Source organism: Polistes fuscatus, unplaced genomic scaffold (genome assembly GCF_010416935.1).
Source record: "Polistes fuscatus isolate 324 unplaced genomic scaffold, CU_Pfus_HIC Scaffold5, whole genome shotgun sequence".
Classification (NCBI taxonomy): Eukaryota; Metazoa; Arthropoda; class Insecta; order Hymenoptera; family Vespidae; genus Polistes; species Polistes fuscatus.
Genome location: NW_025113129.1, coordinates 12,554,469 through 12,576,986, shown reverse-complemented (window position 1 = coordinate 12,576,986; position 22,518 = coordinate 12,554,469). Strand labels below are relative to the sequence as shown.

The window sequence follows — 22,518 nt, the reverse complement described above, 5'->3', positions numbered from 1 at the left end:
AATTCAATGATGTGCTTCGTTGCTCGAGTCGAATTGAAAAAGTATAATATTCCTAATTTGAAAAGGTACCTACCTCAATATCGATCTTAACTTTTCTCACCAATTTAGGAAAATCTAATCAGTAGAAATAGTACGGTCGAACGAATAGTACGGCCCTTTTCGAATCGATCGGAGGTTCATCTTAATTAAAAGCCATTGTTCTCTCGGTAGGATGTCGATTTTCGAGGACGAAAACTAATCACGAGGTGATGTCACCTACCCCCTCTCTATCCCCCTCATGATTCTGATCCATCTTTTTCTTTTTTTCTTTTTTTTTTTCAATCATTTACATCGAGAAACGTTGTAAATGTATTTGGGATAAGAAAAAATTAAAGAGTATTTGGTAAAGTTTGCAGAACTAGAGATCACGATGATGGCATAACGACATCCAAAGGGAAGAAGATTCAGGAAAAGGTCGATAGTCCCTCGAGAGACACAAAGAGCTCGAATATTTGATAGAGTTGCGCGCGCCTTGTACAATGTTTTCAGCATTTTAACCGGCACGCAACTGCACGCACAGTTTCAGTTGACGACGCGCGATAGTCGGTACAGGGTGTCCTGGGTGTCCAACCATTTGTACCACCTGAATTATCAAAGACGAATGGCAATACGCGAGTCTAATATCACAGGTGAGACTATTTTTTATAGACCTATTGTTTATATATTTTATTTTTTTATTTTTGAATTGCGACGAGAAATCTATTTCATATCTTTGAAAACTTTTCCGAAATACTTTTCGTTAACACGAACGTTTGCGTTAGCGAAAGTTAAATATTTGTTCTATTTTTATTTTATTTTTATTATTATAAGTTTAAAAAATATCAAAGACGAACATTGGCAATGACGATTATTATCCTGTTAATTTTTCTACTGGCTACGTCGAAAATGAATGATTAAACAAATTGTCGACACTCGTGTCGGCACGTGATATTTACGAGAGGATAAAGGTCTGAGCTGAGCGGCGCGTTAGGTGGATATTCTATTGCATTCTTAGGTTTAATGTTGTCGAACCATTCACAGTGCATCACGCATTTTATCAGGACACGTACGCGAATAGAATAATTACTTGTGTGATACGTTTAACCTTCGGGGAGAAAAAAGCGAAAAATGTGACTGCACTTTGTAATAAAACAAACAAAACGTTAAGGGTAACATTAAATGCTAATAAATTATTAAAATCGTTTGTATTATTTCGTTATACGTTATAATTAATGAATAATTCTCTCTCTCTCTCTCTCTTTCTTTTTCCAAACAAAAAATTATACATATTTGAAAGTTTTCAATCATTATCTACCCGTACAATTGCAAAACATTCGATTAGAAAATATTGAATTTGTTTTTTCAATACCGATTAGATGAATTTCATTGAATAACATTGAAGCAATAACGACGTAAGAAAACAATCAAGCGTGACTACATAAAAATACCCCATAGATTTAGCCAGTAACGCGAGTGAAAGGCATAACCTGAATTTTCTATCGCTGCGATAGTATGTCAAACGCTTGTACAGCAAAACGTTCGAAATTATTTTCATTTATCAGAATTAAAGAGAGACTAACAACAATAAGTGTTATAATTATCATAACGCACGAATTGTCGTTTGGAAAGTAAAACATTTTCGAGAAAGAAACAAAAGGAAATTCTTTGCTTTGTATTAATTTGTTTCTTCGTAATACGAAAGAAAATAATAAAATGGAACAGTTAGAGGGACAGTTAAGTATAAAACAAGAAGCAAAAAAGTTAGGCCAAGCCGCGCGCAGTTTTTCAAACTTTATGATTGGAAAAACGTTGTTGGTTGGGTCACCGTCACGAAACGATCAACTTTTTCCATTAGCCTGTTACACGCGGATAGAACCTAAGTGAGAAGATATAGGCTACCTAGTGTGAGGAAGAATGAGTGAGAGAGAGAGAACGAGTGAGAGAGAGAGAACGAGTGAGAATGAGTGTGAGAGATAGCTCCACCTAGACCAAAGGATAGCTCATAAGGGGATCATCCTGGAATTGCATCTCGTGCGATTAAGGTCATAGAAGCGCTTTAAACCTCCATTCGCTCCCTTATCTCGTTCGGTCCTTAACTTTAGCACTGTCGGCGAAACTTTGCCAAAGTGCACTACCCGATGACTTATAAATAAATCGATATACATATATATAATATAGATGACGCGTATATGTCAATTAAAAAAAAAAGTAATAAATGTTTCATCAATTTTGACACGTTATTTTTTAGTTTAAATATATTTTATAAATTTCTATTTTACAATTTTATTACATATTCGCATATTGTTTTTTAATATGTTAAAAATTAGAATCAGGATAAATGTTTTTCTTTATATATCAATAGTAAAAATATATTATTATTATTATATATATTTATATATGTGTATGTATATTTAAATATATTTATAGATTTGTCATTAGAATTTTCCATTAAAAATTAATTATATAAAAACGTGAACAATAACGGATTAAATCGATCCTTTGCAAGTCGCATAACTGCTACGGTCATAACTTGCAATTAGATAATTATATTTGTTGTGTTCACATTTTAAGAGGAAAATAAACGATCGCTATGTGTTCGTAATCATACATATATATATATATAAAAACCAGTTTGAATTACTGCTAGATAAAAGGCACTATAGTTATTTTTATTACTTATCTTATAATGATCGCGGTGGCGTCAATCGGCGTTTATTTACCTGTTCCGCGTATGCATTGTCTAACGATGTAACATAAAATCAAAATGACTTTAAAACGAATGAGAAAAAATAAGTAATATATACGTTCGTTGCGATTGTTTCCCGATGTTACGAGACACGTTCCTGAGTTGAGAGAAATTATTTCCGTATAAAATATGGATGAGTTTATACGTTGTCTTAAATTAAAATTATTTTTCGTTAAAAAAATAAAATATGAGAGAGAGAGAGAGAGAGAGAGGATGATTTAAAAAAAAAAAACAAAAAGAAATAAATCTGCTTGCATACTATGAAAGGTATACTATTGCATACTATGATAAGTTTCATCCAATTTATCCTTTTCTTCCTTATTATTAACTTGATCGAGAATAACGTCGTTAGTGTCGACAGATTGGTGAGTTCTTTTTCCGAAGCAAGTGGTAAAACACGTGTCGTGTTTACCGAAGTTCTCGCCGTCCTCGATAGTTTCCGGCATAGGTTGATTTACAGTTTCTGGTAGGTAAAGTGACAGGAAGCCAGAAGCCAAGGCTACTATACCAAACAACGTGGCTGGTACCTTTGGGTCAAGAAAGTCTAAGAGCATGATCAACGGTGTTAGGGCACCGCTGAGACGAGCGCACATTGATCCAATACCAAGGGCCGTGTTCCTCAACACCGTGGGAAATAATTCGGCTGTGTAATTGTAGATTACTGCGAAGGATGCCGCAATACATGCTTTACCAAACAATACTATAATAACCGTTACCGTTGCACCAATATCGTTATCCTTGGAGATAAATGCTGCACATATGCAGCACAAGCCACCGATCAACATGAACGTGCTGACGAGACACCTTCTACCAGTACGATCCATCACGAATATCAAAAATATATACGATGGTATTTCGACGAGACCACTCAAGAATAACATCAAGTAAGGATTCCCAACGAGATTTCCAGAATTTAAAGATAATCCGTAATAAACGATCGAATTGGCGAACCAATTGAGGCATACGTTCAAGGTCTTCTTACGAAGATTAGGTGTTTTCAATAAGTCAACTCCGCTATGTACTTGATCATCCTCGGATCTCTGTTTTATCTGCGATCTCACGAGTAATTTTCCGCCATTTAAGTTGACGTTATTTCCGTTCATCTTTAGGGCCCTCTTAACGATCTCCACTGCCTCTTTGGTTCGGCCTTGAGCCCATAACCATCTCGGGGATTCATCCATGAGCCACCAGTGTCCTAACATTAATGCACTGTGGAGTCCGTAAATGATTTGCAGCCATGTCCGATCCTTGATTAAAGCACCCCAAGCAGCGACCAACATAAAACCGGTTGCGAAAGCTAATTGGAACATTATACCGCACATGGTCCTCTTAGATGCGCCCACGAGTTCCATGGTCAATACGAATCCAGTTATGTAAGACCCAGCTGAGCCAAAGACACCGTAGAAAAATCTAACTACGAGGAATGTGTAATACTCGTTGACGAATGCAACTATGGTACCGAGTATCAATTGCAGTACCGCGGAGATGTAAAAAATAATCTTTCTTCCGTATTTATCGGCCAGACTGCCCAAGGTCACGGCTCCGACGAACACGCCGAACATATATGCCGATTGAGCAACGGCTCCCATCCACCTACGCGAACATACGAAATTCCATTCCATACCACGTGACGATTTGAAATATTCCGTGTCATATGTCCACGATTCGCATTGTTTTGTTACGTTAAATTCGTCCAAGTAATTACAAGTGGTCAATGCTTTTGGTTCCATTATCATGTTGGTTACGTTACCTTCTACCAATGATTCATCGAACGTGTCAATCAGAGTTGATTTGATTACTGGTACAACACATTTGTAAGCAGGCACTGCGGCAACAGTCAATAATGTTATCATATGCAATCCCGCAGTCAATGCTCCAACGATGTGTAAAGAAAATTGCCAGAATTGATATTTCCCAAATTCTCCTAGGTGTCCCATGAGTTCCTCCAAATCATTATCGACGCTCGCCATCTTGTCGTCAGTGAAATCGAAAGTATGCGAACCAACAATTCCGTAAGAGGTGTTTCGGAACCGCTTCGTTCTACTGTCTACGTATAACTAAGCTGTTTGATAAACTCAAGACTGTCTGCTGGAGATATTTATCTTTCTTCTTTTTTTAAATACAGAAAGGATTGTTGTCCTTGCGATACACGTGTCACGTGTATCGATGATTTCTTTTCGAATACATTTTTTCTAGAGAGAAGAAAAAAAAGAGTAAAAAGAATAATATTAATGAAAGATTCTAATAATGTTTCCTCGTAATATTTATCAATTTATTATTTATTAGTTTAGCTTATTGAAAATTCTATATAAATAAAGTTACTTAGTTCTTGCATATATTTCTAATTTTAAAAAAAATCGAATTATGATAATCGTATACGTATATACGTATGTATATGAATATGTATTGGAAATTGCGATGAACGTAACGTAACTTACTTGATAATTTTACGATATAGAAAACGATAGTGAACGAGTCGGAACTTCAGACTCGTTCGTTCAATTCTGAAAAGAAAAAAAATAATTCATATCAGTGTGAACTCGAGTACGATATTCTCTTTTCTTTCTTAATATATTTTATAACAAAAATAAAAAAGAAACAAAATTAAGATTACATTACATACAGAAATATTCAACGATGGGAATATTTATTCGAAATAAAAGAATCGACGATTCTTTCGATTTTCTAACGTTTTGCATTTGTATGCGTCTGAGGAAGTCAATTACCGATACGATATCTAAAGTCTTTTAACGTACGATTCACGCAATCTTCAAGGACAATCGTTTTTGCATAGGTCAGAATAAGCCATTGTGACATACGTGGAGTCAACTCGAACGTAACAATATTGTGCATTAACATATGTCCATTTGCAAGGTGAGCAAATATTCTTATCTCTTTCAATTATAGGAAAAAACTTGTGAACGATGACATTAAATAAATTAAAGTATACGAACAATTTAGAATTCCTTTCGTATACTTTCATATACGAACTAAAACTTTTTCGAACTGTCCTCGTTTTCTCAATGATATACGAAAAAAAGAGAAAGGAACGAAGAAGAGAAAAAAAATAAAATAGAAAAAAAAAGGACCTTCGGAACGCGCTTAGATAGTTTCGTTATTGTTTCGTAATATTGAAAAGAATTTTTCTAAGTTTAATGACGCGAGCATTAATTTATTTTAAAATAGTTCGTGACACCGAATAAAATGACGTCAATGAAATTATTAGAATAAATTATCCTTCGCGAATAAATACTTTTCATTTTCGAAAGTGGTATATTTTGTTTTGTTTCCTTTTTCTTTTTTTTTTTTTTTTTTTTGATCGAATCACTTCGCACTATTAATTATTCATAGTATTAGAATCACGAAAAATAATTCTTGTTTTTCTTATTCGCATGAATGTCGTAAAAGTCAATTAACAAATAACCGGTTTTCTCATTTGATCTCATAGATCTATTCGGTCGATTAAACATTTTCCTCTATGCACTTAGTATTCTTGTCAAACGCGAATGCATTAGCAGTACCTAACTCCGATGCAAGTGGCGAGTAGTAAGTCAACGGCGAGGTTTACTCCGATCCGTTACTCCGTGGAAGAACGAACGGATGTACGTTTACTGATCAACGTATTTCTCAAGAGTCTGTAGTAGCAAAACTGGCTTCAAATGTCAATGAACTTATGTAGCAAAGAGTAGTGGAAAATGTGACGTATGCTGACTCGTATGCTGACCTCTTTCTTCCTTTCTGTTATTTTTTTTGTAATCTTTTATTGTGAACAACTATGTAGTAGTTATACATATTTCTCTATTGTTCCGGCCAGTAATTGGCTGGGCAATGATAATTTCGTTTGTCGATGTAAGCTCGCGTACGTGTTTTTAACGTATTCGAACTCACACGTGCGCACACACACACACACACACGTAGATGTTATTAGATAAATATGTTAAACGAGCTGCGAAACCACTAATCGTCTTAAATAACTCGAACGGCCGGCAGCTCATCTCAATTATTAACATCTTACAAAATTCGACCTTGACATTAGATATCAACTATTGTGCTCCTAAGAGAGAGAAAGAGAGAGAGGAAACGCTCTTATCAACTTGACGATCCACGTGCCTGCCGTCAGTTTCATCAACATAAAACGTTCTGAGCAACGAAATGACTATTGACAGATAACTCGTGTGTTCGAGGGGAGGGACGTCAGGTACACGAGTGTGTTCAGTGATTACGTTACTCGATATATAGGCTTAAAGAATGAGCACGTGCTGCTTAAATATCAGTTATCGTTTGATAATTTGAAATTAACTAGATAAATTGTTGATAAAATATTGTCTAAAATTAAAATGAAATATGTACAAATATTTCATAATTATTATAATTTTATACGCTATTGATATCCGTTCTTTTGTTATCGAACTAATTTATTATCGAATATCGTGAGTTTTTGGTTAACAACAATCTCGAATTCTTTTGCGAACAAATACAGTCCTCGATGAATATTTTATAAGGTTTTACAGCAATGTGTAAAATTATTGAAGAATATTTAAAAAAAAAAACGTCTCTCGAGGAGACTTTTTATTCAAAATACGAAATAAAAAAAGATCGAGGTTAAAAATGTTGTTGTCGTTGTCGGACGACATTTAAGAATGCAATAATATTGTCTGATGTTAATGTAAAATATGTCTTGACAGCTTCGAAGTTACGATTTTCTTTTTCCATAAAAGTCTTCTTGCGAACGATGCGATTATCGCATAACACACGTTCGCACACAGAAGTGCATATTTATGTAAACGTATACAACGTATAAATAAATATATATATATATATTTTAGCAAGTGCTCAAAGATGAACGTTGTATTGCGATACTAAGCAGTTATGCGTCCCATTCGTACAGAAAGAGCTCGATAAAAGTGAGCAGGGAGAACGTTTAACGGTAAACGATGCAATTTCATTCGCTTGCTTGCTTGCTTGGTCGCTCATGTCAGTCGATTCTACTTCTTCAAGGATTTCGATTCTCGAGTAGGGTGACTGCTCTCTTCTTTCCATTAATTATTCGAATTACCTGAGATCGTTTTTTCAAAAAAAAAAAAAGAAAAGAAAATACTTTCTCTTCTATTCGTTTGCTGTTTTTTTTTTCTTAATCGAGTTCTTAGCATTGAAAGAAAGAAAGAAAGAAAGAAAGAAAGAATGAGAAGAGAAGGAGAAAATGGGATAGAGAAGAGAAAAGAACGTTTACAATCTAATAAAAGTTCATTGAAATTGAAACGATCGAAATCGAAGGGCTCCAGGGAGAGAGATTCTTTTAATCGTGGCTCGTACCGTTAACTTCGTAAAAGATTGCAAGAATATTAAGATAATGTCCCATTAACCGAATTTATCAAAGATATATATTTTTTCTCATTGCATCGTTCCAATTCTGTATTTCAATCTTCTTTGTCTTTGTCACTTAGAAACCCATTAGATAACGTTTACTCGTATAATTACGAGCACCGCGATAAAAGAAAAGTATCGCATCGATGATAATGATGATGATGATAATGATGATGATAATAATTTAACTCTCGGGATAAAATGATGAGATTGAAATTTAAGAATTTAAAATAAAAGCGCACACGCCGTGATATAAATTGTCGAAATAAATTATACAGTTTTTGTTAAATAATAATAATAATAATAATAATAATAGACGTGTGTATATAAAAGATTAAAAAGGAAAGTTCTCTGAAGGAATAGTTCTTGTCCATCGGAAAAAAGATTGGAAGGCGAATGAATCGGTTGGTAACGAGAGGACGCTTCTCTATTATAGTCATTGCGTCGTCGCCGTAGTAGGAAAGAAGGGCGGGAAATCGAAGGAATATTGGATTTTTAAAAAGGGGTAGGGGGTTGGTGGAAAGGGTGGGAGGACCACCTGCAGACTTGGTAACACCAAGCAGAGCCTAGTGATCCAATATGCTTAAATGGATTTCGTTCTACCTTTTAACGTATTTGTATGCAACAGACACACACATACACACTCACACACACGTAAATGCACAGCACAGATATGCAAGTATCTAAGCAAGAAGAAGCAGAAAACTGTTGTGTGCCCGTTCGTTCCGAGCTATCCGGTTTGCCGACTGCCTGGCGCCGGAGAAACACGACCGAGGAAAAACATTTAATGCTCCTATCGAATAGCAAAGAGCTGCTCTGGGAATTACCAAGAATCGGGGAAAGGAGCTTTGGCTCCTATCATCGCGATAAAACACCAAAACCGGTTACTTTTTTTCCCCCCCCTTTCTTTGTTTCTGTTTTTTTTTTCCTACGATTTACGTATGTTTCATATTATTATCGCACGATTTTATCAAGTTCTCGCGGTACGATAATGCAGTCACGTGGAGATTTATCGGAAACGGAAAGATTTTTTTCTTCTTTTTCTGATGAACAACCAACCACTGACTGATTCATTTATTATTATTCGGAAGTGTGATCGAATGAAAGACATTTTTTTTACTTACTTATTTGGATATTTCTTGGATGTGTCGGATGAATTTGTGTTACTTGTGTGTGTTTACTGTGTTGACGTTAAGACAAAAGAAGAAAATGAAGATTAAGATTTTGAAAAAAAAGAGAATACGAAGAAGGGCGAACCGTTAAAAGCTCGACATCGTTCTGTTCTCTTTCTCTCGACACTTCGTGTTTTCAAAGCTTCGGGTGATTTCGTGCACTCTGGTGAAGGAATTTAGTACTGCATTCCAAGCTTTATGAAATAACAGGAAAGTAGCGCTTATCGCGGATAATTTACTACACGACGAGTAACATTTCTCAATTATTCGACCGAAATGTTTGGGGGAATGATATTTTTTTGATTGCATGTACTTGTTCCAATGGTTATCTATGGTATATCGTATATATTTCTCAACAAACATATCTGTGTATGTGTATGTATGCTTATCAGTTTATTTATGATAACTATACTATTTTCTCTATTCCTTATCACATCATTATCCACAATTTTATATCGTATAAGACGAAATTCTTGTGGGTTTCATTATTTGAAATTAATTACTTTTCAATTAAGAGATAACGTATGAATCATAAATACAATTATAATAAAATTATAAAAGAAAAGAAGGAGCATTGAATCATGGTAAATATTATATATTTGATTTTCTTCCTGTTCTTTGATTAAATGTATAAAAGTAAAAGGAAATAAATTAATTTGTTAAATAATAATTCAGTGATTCAGAGTAGATAGTAGCGTAGTCAAAGTTAAATAGCTTCTTGGTAAGATCGAGTTTATTAAAATTAAAAATTTATACACCGAGGTAGACAAGTTGGTTTGCATAATATGCAAATTGTGTCTGTGCGCAAAATTACTGAAGAACAATGAAGCAGAAATAATTGAGGAAGTATATAGGACACATTGTAGATTTAAATTGAAGGAATATTTCGAAGGTCCCCGTAATAACATCGAAACAAATCTAAATTATCTCGAACGACTCGTTATGCTATACGCTTTTGGTATGAAAGTACCGTGCGAATGCATTAATTACTGCATATACCGGTTACTGCACGCAATCCACGTTGAAACGGTATTACATTGATTTTTATCTTTGCTTATCATATTAAAAGGAGAGATTATAAAAAAGAAAAAAAGAAAAAATACTTCTCACCTAACGGAATATCAAAACCGTTCTAAATATATTATCTTATCTCTTTAAATGCTGTAATCGTGTGTTGCATCGAAATAAATGTATATCATTAAACCGCGTTGTGGAACGAGAAACAAGAATCCAAGAATCCAAAAAGAAATCGAAAAGATCGTTAATCGTTAGGGGGAGGGGGGAGGAGGAGGAATTCCTGAAACAGGCTTGTCCTTTAAAACGATTAGGATACGTCGGCTCGTATAAGAGAGAAGATCGAGTTATTCGTTCGAGGGACGAGTTGACACAGAAGGTACATCACTCGTCATCCAATTATACGATTTAGTTTAAGAGCATATATACGAGGCGCAAGGAGGAAGTCAGCGTGCGTGTGCCAAGTGGATAATGATACGTGCTAGTAGCAAATACAAGCCCGAGTTTACCGTTTGTCTGGCGGCAAACTAATACCTATAGAGATAATTGACTTTTCTTATTATAATTTCTTTTATAAGTCGACTTTTATAAAAGACAATTATTATCCCAGTCCCTTGGAAACATTTTTAAAAGGTTTTACTTAGTTTTCTTTTCCTAAACAATAGTATTTACTGGATACACGAATGTGTACACATATTACGAAAGATAGGTCTAATTCGTTTCCCCTCTAATACGCACGAACTATTGGCAGAGGCAATGAATGGTGGTGGTGGTAGTGGTGGTGGTGGTGTTTCGTGTTCGGTAAGGGTACACCACAATGATGGAATTTGATCCAATTGTAACGTAGACGGGGAACAACACGTCCGCGTTCCTTTCGGCATCGGATTACGTGCGACGAGGATTTTCGAGTCGCCCCCATACAGATCTCGAGTGCTTCCTCAAGAAATTCGATTATCGTCTAACCTATCGAAACTATAAAAGCTATCCTTTTGCTTTAACCCCCAAACCACTCCCCACTCCCCCTCCTCCCCCCCTTCGTTCGATACTCTTTTACAGTAATTGTTTCGAAAATTCACCCAGCGTAGCTTAGTCGATAGAAAAAAGGGAAGAAAAAACGAAGATAAAAAATGCTAATCTTATTTTTAATCATTGTTAAAATTGAATTCGTTTATTCTCTCGCACGATATTCTTTCTCTTTATGTTTTGTTCTTTTTAAATGTTTCACACATTTTTTTTACAAGATTCAATAATTTTGTTCTGTCTCGTATGACAAGTCGCACATCACCAATCCTTGGCTACACAACAATTGGTTAATTGAAAGTGATCATATGTTAACTCGTACGCACGCTTCTATTTTATACCCTTTAATCCTTAAGATTAAATTATCCATTGCTTACGAAACATTCTTGTTTTCTATGTTTCAAACTAATGTAATTATTTATCTCGCTATCGTGTTATATATTGTCATGAATATATGACGTAGTTTTTTCTTATAATTCAACATTATTATTGTTATACACATAATCGGAATAAATATTAGAAAAAGTTTTTTTTTTTATACAAAATAAATTGAACAAAATTACGTATTTTTTTTTAGAGAGAATTTCTCTCTCCCTTTCAAACTTCGCGTAATTGCAAAGCAGTTTTCAACTGTATGCAATGATACGATTTTCGTTATGATTCGGGTCTGCACATTTCAAACGTTTCTAGTTCGCATAAATTATCTCAAATTAAAACTACGAATTTGAACGAACGCGAACAAAATTCTATAGGAATTATTATTAAAATGTGCGTGCGCTCTTTTTTTTTTAATTATTATTATCGGCAAATATTTAACTGACTTTTTATTTTTTACATTTATACGAAACTATATATTCACTTACGTTATAATTATAAAAATGATGCAGTTTTTCGAGTGGAAGAAAAAGAAAAAAAAAAGAACGATCAAGGATTAATAAGAAAATACCATCGATCTTTCCGATCGTCGGAGGAGTAATGACTCAACGTGCGAAATGATTCTCCGCCTGATGACACAGATATCATTAATTATAACTCGTTTGATGACTCATTCCTTCGCGTCTGTAGAATATTTTCTCCAGAAAAGAGGAAACAAAAAAAAATTGTCCTTGGCATTCAGATGCTTTTGTTAACCGCATATATGCAATGGTTTTATAATGAAATAGCGCCAGACCAGGATGAATAATCGAATTTAACTGATGACAATAGCAAGTTATGAAACAATAATGTATCACAAACGAATATTAAATTCATTATTCATATATATATATAATCGATAATATAAATGAAGATACGAAAATGATAGGTCCACTTTAAGAGCGTTCATCACCGTACACTTGAATTATATGTGACTTCGGGGCTAAAAGATGCGGAAAAAAAAAAAAAAAGAAAAAAAAAGAATGAAAAATATGTTAGGGGAAAGTTATATCTTTGGTCGATTTATCGTATCGATGTAGATATATACACGTTTACTTGGCTTGATATATACCATGCCCTATACATTTGTGCAAGTTAAACGATGAAATAAACTGACATCATAAAATGTATGATCGTTAACTTTTACAAAATAGCACGATTAAACATAGGTATAATAAATTCTCATGCGTTTTAACAGTATAAAATATTACAATAGATCGATAACGTTAGATGTAAAAATATAATATTATAACAGTTGAAACAATGTGTTTGTATCGATAATACGTGACTCGTTGTTTATAATAAAACAATAAAATTATTGTATACATTAGATATGTATATAATTTTGTTTATTAATAGAAAAATATCTTCGAAAGAATCATTGTTTACGTTCTCGTCGTACTGTATTAACGTTACTTGCATTAATCCTCTGTCGTAGAGTTGTAATTTAATTAATCGTGAGAAGAAAAAAATATCTTGTAATATTTTACACATTGTTCGTTACCGATTCATCTTAAATCTAGATAAATTTATAAGTGAATAATAATCTCTGTAACAGCTTGTTGAAATGCAATTAATTTGTTTCCTTTTCATTTCTGTAATTATCATAAAACATGGTTCAAGGATTCGAATTACACGATGCTTTTAACGAAGCTAAGAACATATTATCGATTTATATTATTATCGTTGTAATCGATATTATTTTATTTAATAGTCGAGTAATTGAATACGAAAATGCGAATGAACAAAAAGTTTCTCTAATGATCTATCTTTAATTAATTAAAAAAAAAAAAAGAAAACGATATTTTTGATTACTTCGTAAGTTTTAGAAAATACGAATCGGTTTCGTTTGCAGATTGAATGGAAAAATTGCGAAAGAAAGTAAAGAAATAAAGAAAGAAAACATAAAATATATGTTAGAGAGATCATATCCTTGGAAATAAAGAATATTTCTAATAAAGATCGCATGTGGAATATATCGAATCCTACAGGAAATCGATTGTAGGGCTTCTTACGGTTATCCGGAAGATGGTATGCAGGTGGGAAGGAAGGATGTTAGGAAGGAACGGAAAACGATACCACCGAGATGGGCAAGCAGGAAACTTCGATGGCAAGGAGAGTACGGAGGAAGAAGTATGAAGCCGGATTACGGCTCCCGTCCTTGGCAGTTGCGCGCGGAACTTCGAGCTGAACGGAGGTGTGTTTTTCGCGACTGATCCTGATTATAGTTTTCACGATTTTCCAAGAAGAAATAACAAATATTTTCACCACCATTCGGAAGAAAAACAAATTCGTTTACCTCCCCCATACAAAAGCCCCCCCCTCCACCCACCCAAGGCACCTCTTCTTTTGCGGATAAAGGAAGTGAGTTTGTTTTTTTCTTATCACGGAATTTTCTTTCTATTTTCTTTCTTTTTTTCTTTGCGAAACTAACATCGAAATATCATTGAAATAATTTGTCTCGAAGGAATTTATCGATCCTCGCGGAGAAGAAAATCAAGTGATTTTATCAATTCAAAATTAGTCAATAACGATATTAACGTTTAATTAATGAGAGCGAGAGAGAGAGAGAGAGAATTGAAACGATAAACCGATAAGGAGAGACAGTGATTATTTTCCAAGTGAAATAATAATAATTAGTCGGCACTGTGTTTGATCGAACAATCAATGAATTATTTCGTTCGTTCTCCTGTGTATTATTATTAGTATCTGCTATTGGTTTGTCTCGTCGAAATACGAATAAATCTTCGATCTTATCTTCTGTTATTGACATAAACGGCAACTTGAAATGTATTAAGATAATAAAAAAACATAAACAGAAACAAAGAGGAGGAGAAGGAAGAGGAAATTGAGGAGGAGACGGAGTAGGAGTAGGAGGAGGACGAGGAGGTAAAGGATAATGTTACGAAGAGAAAAAAAGAGAGAGAGAGAGAGAGAATAATATTATAATAATAAAGAAATATTATGATAGAGAATCATGAAAACGTTTTAATACTCTGAGTGTCTTTTGAAAATAATTCGTTTCCTTTTAAAAGAGAAAAATTATATACGCGTCAGCAATGATCTCACTTTTTCGTCGGCTTTTTCTGTTAGTTTGTTAATGCATATTCTTGGAAAAACATGAAACGCTTATCGTACTGTTTAGCACTAAGAATGCGAACGAGTAAATTGCAATTTCTTGATTACTTCCTTACAGATGGAGAGCTTACAATATCTAATCTATTCTTTTTGTACTTAATATTATTTAATGCGTTTCTCATTCTACTGATTGTTGTTAATCAAAGAAAAACATGTTTTATCTAGCTGACGAGAGAACATTTTTCTATATTTCATTGATAAAAAAAGCAAAGCAAAAAAGGTACGCGACAACGAGTTGAAGTGCTTTAAAGCAACCCAACCATCATTCTCCCCTTTCTCTCTCTCTCTCTCTCTCTCTCATATGCAATCCTTGTTTAGTCGCTTGTAGTAATTTAATTACGTAGTGTAAATCTCTGGCCGGAAGGGACGTTGAAGTTAACGTTAAATTCTCTCTAACAAACACAACGTGAGCTTCTCATTCCAAAGATTTAACATAACAATTCATTTACCAAAAATAAAGCTTCGAAAGAATTTCGTTTTAAAATCTTACGAAATTGTATGACAATTTTAGCTTGTATCCTTGTGACTTTCAAGGAACAAGTTTGTTTCTTTTTTTCTTATCTCTTATTTTCTATTCTTTTCTTTTCTTTTTTTTTTTTTTCTTTTTTATATCGAAAAAAGTTTTTAAGGCTTCACAGTCAAGCGGAAAATTTTGCCGAGAGATAAAATGTGTTTTCCTTTTGACTTGTGATGTAAGGTATCGCGTGCGTAAGCTAGTACATACACACATATGTATATATAGGTATACTTAAGCTTATATTTCTCGAAGGATATAATATTGTAAAGGGATCATTAACGACGAGGATGTTGAACCGATAATATAATATTTGTATTATTTCGATGGAAAATTCTTCGCAAGGATTGCAAGTAACTAAATAAATTCAAGAGATCGATTGCACCTTCAACTGAGTAATCAACACATACTTATCGATTACTCTCACGTCCAAGTTCAGTAAATCTCTGACGAATGAAAGCGACGAAGTACGGTGCAAGAATCCTCGTTTTCCTTATGTTTCCTATCCTTGACACGTTCTCCGTGGTACGTGAAATTACTTATAATGATTGCTTACCTTAACCTCATTTAGACGATGATCCAAAAAACATAGTTTTATCGTAAAATCTTAAAGAGTACTGGTAAGCTATTGTTATCTTTCGATCTTATGAAAAAGAAAAAAAAGAACCATTACATCGTATGGATTGCGAATTAAGGATCGTTGTTTTTTCGTTGCATTCGTAAAGTTTCGCATCATTAACGAGTTAGGTCGAGTATTAAATAAAATGTTAAATTAATTTTGAATTTTAAAACGCTCAACGTATACACATTTTTCTATGACTTCATATGAAATAATAAAAACAATAATAAGATTGTTAAATTTAAAAATATGAAATAATCTAAATTGTCGTTCTTTCGTTTCTAGGTGCACACATGATATGACTCAATCTCATGAGGTTCTGGCAATGATGGATGCACACACAACAACATTCGGACGAACGAAAGGATGCACGATTTCTCGTTGCGGTGCATTCTTCGTTTGTACAATATTTCTCATTTCTTTGGTGGTAACCGGACTATTGGTTTATCATTATGCACCCTGCATCGAAGAAAAACAAACAAAATCGTGCGACGAAGCGAATAATCTGTTCGGCGAGCCATCACCTAGGTCATTTTCCGGTGACACGGCGAACAAAAAGAAAATCGACGTCAGATTACCGAAATCGGTTATACCGGACTCATACGAGTTACGACTCGTACCTTTCATATGGGAAGGAAACTTCACTTTCAACGGTGAGGTACGTGTTCCGTTGATACTTAAACTACATTTACATATCAAAAGGGAAGACGAATAAGATAATTATCTAATAGTCTAAAGAGAAAACGTTAGAAAGGCTTTATCATTCCAATTACTGATGTCGATGCGAATGGAAATTATTATGTCTCTGTCTCTCTCTCTCTTTCTCTCTCTCTCTCATCCCATCGAGATTACAAATCGATTTCGAACGTGCCAGATACTTGGGAACAAATTTCACTTAGCTTACAATCCAACGAACTTTTTGGCCGATTAATTTTCGAAAGTTCCAACGTTTTACGAATTTGTTCACGAAATTGTCGTACTTTTATTTTGTCACAAATGAAGCTTAATTTATTGATATACATATATATATATACCTCACAATTCGCAAATTCAATTTCAACGGGCAATTGAATTTTCGCTTTCCCATTTGGCTTCGAGCATTTCCTCTTCTCTCCTTCGGTTTTTTTTCTTATTAACGTCTTTCATTTTTCATTCTATCAGTCTCTTTCTCTAAAGTTTCGAACGAAAACGTATAAGATACTATAACTCCCGTAGCCCGGAGGTGAAAGTACCTGTTCGAAACTACCAGCTGACCGATCACAATTAGAAAGTAAGGAATGCCGCTTCATTTCTCATTGAACAGTTGCAACGGTAAACAACGAGAAAAGAGAAGTGTCATTGATCATTAGAAAGGCCGATGTTGTTTCTACCTTTTTTCTTTGAAATCCTTTTAGATCCTTTTCCAGTATATATTCGAGAGATCGATTTTTTTATTGATTAGATTAAAGACAACGAGAATGGGAATGAGAGAAATAGAAAGTCTTTTATTTAGTAAGATCATACTTTAACATTTTCCTTGGGCAAGTTTAAATTTAAAAAAAATTATTTTTATCATTCATAGATTTCTATAAAACGATTTCGTCGATTGTAAAAAAGTTAGGGTAATTTTTAAGTTTATTTCGTTACGGTGACAAACATTCGTTTACAATTTTCAGGTAACTATTTTAGTAAACGTAACAGAAAATACGAACAATGTTACGCTTCATGCTACCGACATGAAAATCGACGAATCCCTTACAAGTATAAGGGAATTTTCTCTGTCTGGTAATAAAACAAAACCGATTACAATCGTCGAGCAGAAAAACGACACAGAAAGGCAGTTCCATGTGATTAAAACGTCGGACACGTTGAAGGAGGGTAAGCAATACGTGGTGCATCTCAAGTTCGTTGGTCATCTGAACGATTACCTTCAAGGTTTCTACAGAAGCTCCTACACCGTCGGCAATCAAACGAGGTAACTTATACCCATAACAATAATAATTCCATCTTCTATCGCAAACGAGTTTAAACGTTTTTCTTTTTTAATTGTTTTCTTTTTTTATTCCCGATTAAAAAGGCCATTAAAATGCGATCAATTCGGATAATCGTTAATATGCTAAATAGTTAATGTATTATGTATATCGAATGCATCGATACGATTCGTTAAGATAAGAACCCTTTCTTATTAAAATTCTCTTCCAATAGATCGAATTAATATTATCTCGTTCTATTTTTATACGATAGTTAAATATCAAGGCAGATTAAATCTTTGAATATAAATGTTGGTAGGGGAAAACGAATAAAATAAAATTCGATTTTAAATGGATACGTGTGTAGTGTAATATTCGATGTTACTCGAGTCCAATACTCGATCTAAAGTTTCATTGATTTCACGTTCGAAATATTAAGTATGCTTTTATGTATGGATGTATTTCATACTTTCTCCGATCGAAAGTAAAGGAAGAGTTGAGCGAAGAGGACGCGACGAAGTCGGGTTCATTCAACTTATTCCAACTCGAAATGATCTCGTAAAAAATTAGTCGTCTTTTGAATCGACTATAGTGCAATATTATCTAGCTTTAGAATTCATCTTCTTCTTCTTCTTCTTCTTCTTCAAAAGAAAAAAAAAACAGATCGTTTCTATTGAAAGAGTTTTAGCCTGAAGGTGATAAGAAGAAGATTGCGTTTATCAGTGAAACTTTAAGAACCGTCGTTTTCCTTCAGATGAATGTTTACCGAAGGTTTCGCGATCCTTGAATTATAGATGGATTGCCACGACTCAGTTTCAAGCAACGGACGCCCGTCGTGCCTTTCCGTGCTTCGATGAGCCAGCCATGAAAGCTAAATTCCAGATTAGCATAGGTCGGCCCAGAAATATGACATCCATTTCGAATATGCCGAGAAAAGGACAACCCGAGCCAATGTGAGATATTTATTTATGACATTTACATTTTGAGAATTATTTAATAATTTATAAATATGTAAGAAAATCAGGAATCGTTCTTACTTATTATTATTATTATTATTATCATCATCAATAGGCCTAATCTACCCACGTACGAATGGGATCATTACGAGCAATCCGTACCAATGTCTACTTACTTGGTAGCTTTTATAGTTTCCGACTTCGAAATGCTAAAATCGGAGTCTAGAAACTTCAGAGTTTGGGCACGCAAAGAAGCAATTAACCAATCTCACTATAGCTTGGATATCGGCCCGAAGATACTCGAATATTACGAGGATTACTTTAAAATAAAGTTTCCCCTGCCGAAAATGGATATGGTTGCGTTACCTGATTTTTCGGCTGGTGCTATGGAGAACTGGGGATTGATCACTTACAGGTAACTCGCGTAAAAGTTTTTGTTTGTTTGTTTTTTTTTTTTCTATCCAAACTATCGGTAATCTAATAATCTTTTTATATATAATGTTTGTGTCTAATCGATGAATAATTTCTACGATATGGAATATCATTTGGATAAATATGATTACAGAGAAACGGCTATGTTGTATCAAGAACGAGTATCAACCAGTAGTAATTTGCAAAGAGTAGCTACAGTGGTAGCTCATGAATTGGCTCATCAATGGTTTGGAAATTTGGTGACACCAAGTTGGTGGTCGGATTTGTGGCTGAACGAAGGTTTCGCCAGTTACGTGGAATACATCGGAATGAACGCGGTCAGTTGTCAAAGTGAATAAATTGTTTCTGTTTTTTTTTTTTCCTTCTTTTTTCTTGTCACTTTATTTTTTACTAAAGAAAATATTGATACGATATTTTAGGTAGAACCATCGTGGAAGGTTTTGGAACAATTTGTTGTTAACGATGTGCAATCGGTCTTTGGATTAGATGCTTTACAATCATCGCACCCTATATCGATAGAGGTTGGACATCCCGATGAGATTAGTGAAATTTTCGATAGAATTTCTTACGAAAAAGGTGTGCACGACGATTGAAATATATCATTAAAAGATTGCAATCGCGATTACATTAATCGTCACGTTTTACAGGTGCTTCTATCCTAAGGATGATGGATCATTTTCTTACGACGGATGTTTTCAAACGAGGACTCACGAATTATTTGACAGAAAAGTATAAATAATGATCTAGTTGATGTTATTTAAAATTAAAATAAAATTAATATTTTCTTATATATATATATAGAGCATACCAAAGTGCCGAACAAAACGATTTATGGAACGCACTTACGAAACAAGCGCATAAAGATAAGGTTTTGGATCCCTCTATTACGGTCCAACAAATTATGGATACGTGGACCCTTCAAACTGGTTTCCCTGTTGTTACCGTAACACGAAATTATCTTAATGGTGCTGCCACTCTAACTCAGGTTGGTTTATTTATCTATCTGCAATCTGTAAGAGTTTCCGTTAACTTTGTATCCCTTTAGGAACGTTTCATGCTCCAAAATAGTTCTATGATTACTATGATGGGGCCCGAACCACTTTGGTGGATTCCCATTACGTACACGAACGAACAAGAATTAAATTTCAATCGGACTCAGCCTAACCATTGGATGAAAGCAGAACCTTCGATTAATTTGCCGAGTTTAAATGCTACCGCACATCAATGGGTTATTTTCAACATCCTTGAAACTGGTACTTTCATATATATTTTCTTTTCCGATATTCTTAATTCTTTATAGAACGTCAATGATAAACAAAATAAACGAATTTAACAGGTTACTATCGAGTCAATTACGATAGAGGTAACTGGCAATTAATTATAAAACAGTTAAATAAGGATAACTTCAGGGACATATCGACGATCAATAGAGCTCAGTTGATCGATGATGCTCTTAATTTGGCCAGAGCAGGTAGACTAGATTACTCGATCGCTTTAGACGTCACATCTTATTTGGCACACGAAACCGATTATTTGCCATGGAAATCTGCTCTAACTGCATTGAATTATTTAGACGATATGTTAATAATGCTACCTGGTTACGATAAATTTAGGGTACGGGAAAACATTAGTCAATTTTCATTCGATGTTTATCGAAATTTTGATTATCGAATATATCTATTTAACGATGTGTCATTTATTCTTTAAGATTTACACTCTGAAGCTTTTGGATAATGTGTACAAGCAAGTTGGGTTTTCGGACAAACCTGGGGATCCACAATTAACTGTATTTACAAGAATTGACGTTCTTAATTGGGCATGTACTTTTGGTCACGAAGATTGCGTTGGTAATGCAGCTAATCAATTTTACAATTGGCGAAAAACGCCAGATCCTGATACGAATAATCCGTAAGTAACAAATTCGTTTTCTTATTTTTATTTAAAAATAAAAAAAGAGAATAAAATGATCGTTTTTGAATTAAGAATTTCACCAAACCTGAAGAGTGTGGTCTACTGTACCGCTATTCGGGCGGGTGGTCAAGTCGAATGGGACTTTGCTTGGCAAAGATACTTAAATACCAATGTGGGCTCGGAGAAGGATTTGCTATTACAGGCGCTTGGTTGCAGTCGAGAAGTTTGGATATTAAGTAGATACTTAGATTGGGCAGTTACTGAGAACTCTGGTATCAGAAAGCAAGACGCGACGAGAGTCTTTGGATCCGTAGCTAGAAACGTTATCGGTCATCCTTTGGCATTTAATTATCTCAGGAACAAATGGAGTCGTCTATTAGAATAGTACGTTTTTGAAATTTGATCATTTCTTTGATTTTTTTAGGTCGATAGGATCGTTCATTATGTCTCTTAATCTTTTTTTCAGTTTCGGTACTTCATTACTTTTGATGAACAATATCATTAAATCAGCGACCAGGGGTATCAACACAAAGTATGAACTCAAGGATGTAAGTTTTTTAACATACTAATTGTTTATTTTAACATTTCTTTTGCGATAGTAATTAATATTATATTTCATTTCGTACAGCTATACGATTTCATAGCGGAGAACAAAAACGAACTTGGTAGTGCAACCAGAACCGTCAAGCAAGCTGTAGAGCAGGCTGAAGCGAATATACGGTGGTTAGACAATAATTACGCGACTATTCGCGATTGGTTGCAAAGAAACACGGCGTAATCCGGATCAAATGATTACTATAGGTATATCTCGATCATTGTTCAATCCCGCATTTAAAATAGCGGATTCTCGTGGTACGCCATTTAATCTTAAAAGTCGTAATACGTTTTAAACATCTTTGCAACTAGCATCTCTTTTACTCTGGTTAAGCATATGCTAATAAAAAAAGAAAATTTGCCGAACTTAATGTTTAAATAAGTTCGCAAGAGAGTATAATATTTAAGCGTTTTTATATGTATCTGTAAATATGTGCGCGACATTAATATGTGTATTATACGAATAATATTTAGAATATACGTCAATGATATGAAAGAGGCTGATGATTTATGGATAATCGTGAATAATATAATGTGAAATAAATAATAAAACAATGAGTGATTGTTGAGAAAAAATATGGTGTATAACATTAGCCAGAGTATTTTTTCCTTCGTCATTCTATAAATCCTTTCGAGATACAATTTTTATATATATCT

The 22,518-nt window shown here is 34.2% G+C and overlaps 2 protein-coding genes and 1 long non-coding RNA gene across 5 annotated transcripts; 1 reads left to right on the top strand and 2 right to left on the bottom strand.

Moving 5' to 3' along the window:
* The first annotated feature begins 562 nt into the window (after positions 1-562).
* Positions 563-22,437, top strand: LOC122522570 (aminopeptidase N). Of its 3 annotated transcripts, XM_043643763.1 has the most exons (17): positions 564-668; positions 13,754-14,112; positions 14,216-14,637; positions 16,305-16,677; positions 17,675-17,973; positions 18,763-18,921; positions 19,040-19,339; positions 19,490-19,673; positions 19,776-19,932; positions 20,004-20,085; positions 20,158-20,341; positions 20,402-20,609; positions 20,693-20,970; positions 21,065-21,264; positions 21,340-21,651; positions 21,734-21,815; positions 21,896-22,437. In XM_043643763.1, exons 4-17 carry the CDS (start codon positions 16,318-16,320, stop codon positions 22,043-22,045), a joined length of 2,955 nt encoding a protein of 984 aa, XP_043499698.1. In that variant the 5' UTR covers positions 564-668; positions 13,754-14,112; positions 14,216-14,637; positions 16,305-16,317; the 3' UTR covers positions 22,046-22,437. The 3 variants fall into 3 exon arrangements, with proteins under 3 accessions (XP_043499697.1, XP_043499698.1, XP_043499696.1); XM_043643761.1 differs by lacking the exon at positions 14,216-14,637; XM_043643762.1 differs by lacking the exons at positions 13,754-14,112; positions 14,216-14,637 and having other exon boundaries at positions 563-668.
* On the bottom strand, positions 2,842-4,867 carry LOC122522571 (organic cation transporter protein). Its single transcript, XM_043643764.1, has one exon. It carries the CDS (start codon positions 4,732-4,734, stop codon positions 3,037-3,039), a length of 1,698 nt encoding a protein of 565 aa, XP_043499699.1. The 5' UTR covers positions 4,735-4,867; the 3' UTR covers positions 2,842-3,036.
* Positions 4,874-9,490, bottom strand: LOC122522572. Its single transcript, XR_006305102.1, has 3 exons — positions 9,253-9,490; positions 5,203-5,268; positions 4,874-4,956 (listed from the first exon to the last, which is right to left on the bottom strand). It is a non-coding gene; the product is annotated as an uncharacterized LOC122522572 (long non-coding RNA).
* Positions 22,438-22,518: the final 81 nt, after the last annotated feature.

Bases quoted from the DNA above. Each gene is read 5' to 3' on its own strand.
- LOC122522571 (XM_043643764.1), bottom strand. From the start codon at position 4,734: ATGGCGAGCGTCGATAATGATTTGGAGGAACTCATGGGACACCTAGGA.
- LOC122522570 (XM_043643762.1), top strand. From the start codon at position 16,318: ATGACTCAATCTCATGAGGTTCTGGCAATGATGGATGCACACACAACA. The intron at 17,974-18,762 runs GTAACTTATACC...CTTGAATTATAG, and splicing joins ACCGTCGGCAATCAAACGAG to ATGGATTGCCACGACTCAGT. The intron at 20,342-20,401 runs GTTGGTTTATTT...GTATCCCTTTAG, and splicing joins GTGCTGCCACTCTAACTCAG to GAACGTTTCATGCTCCAAAA.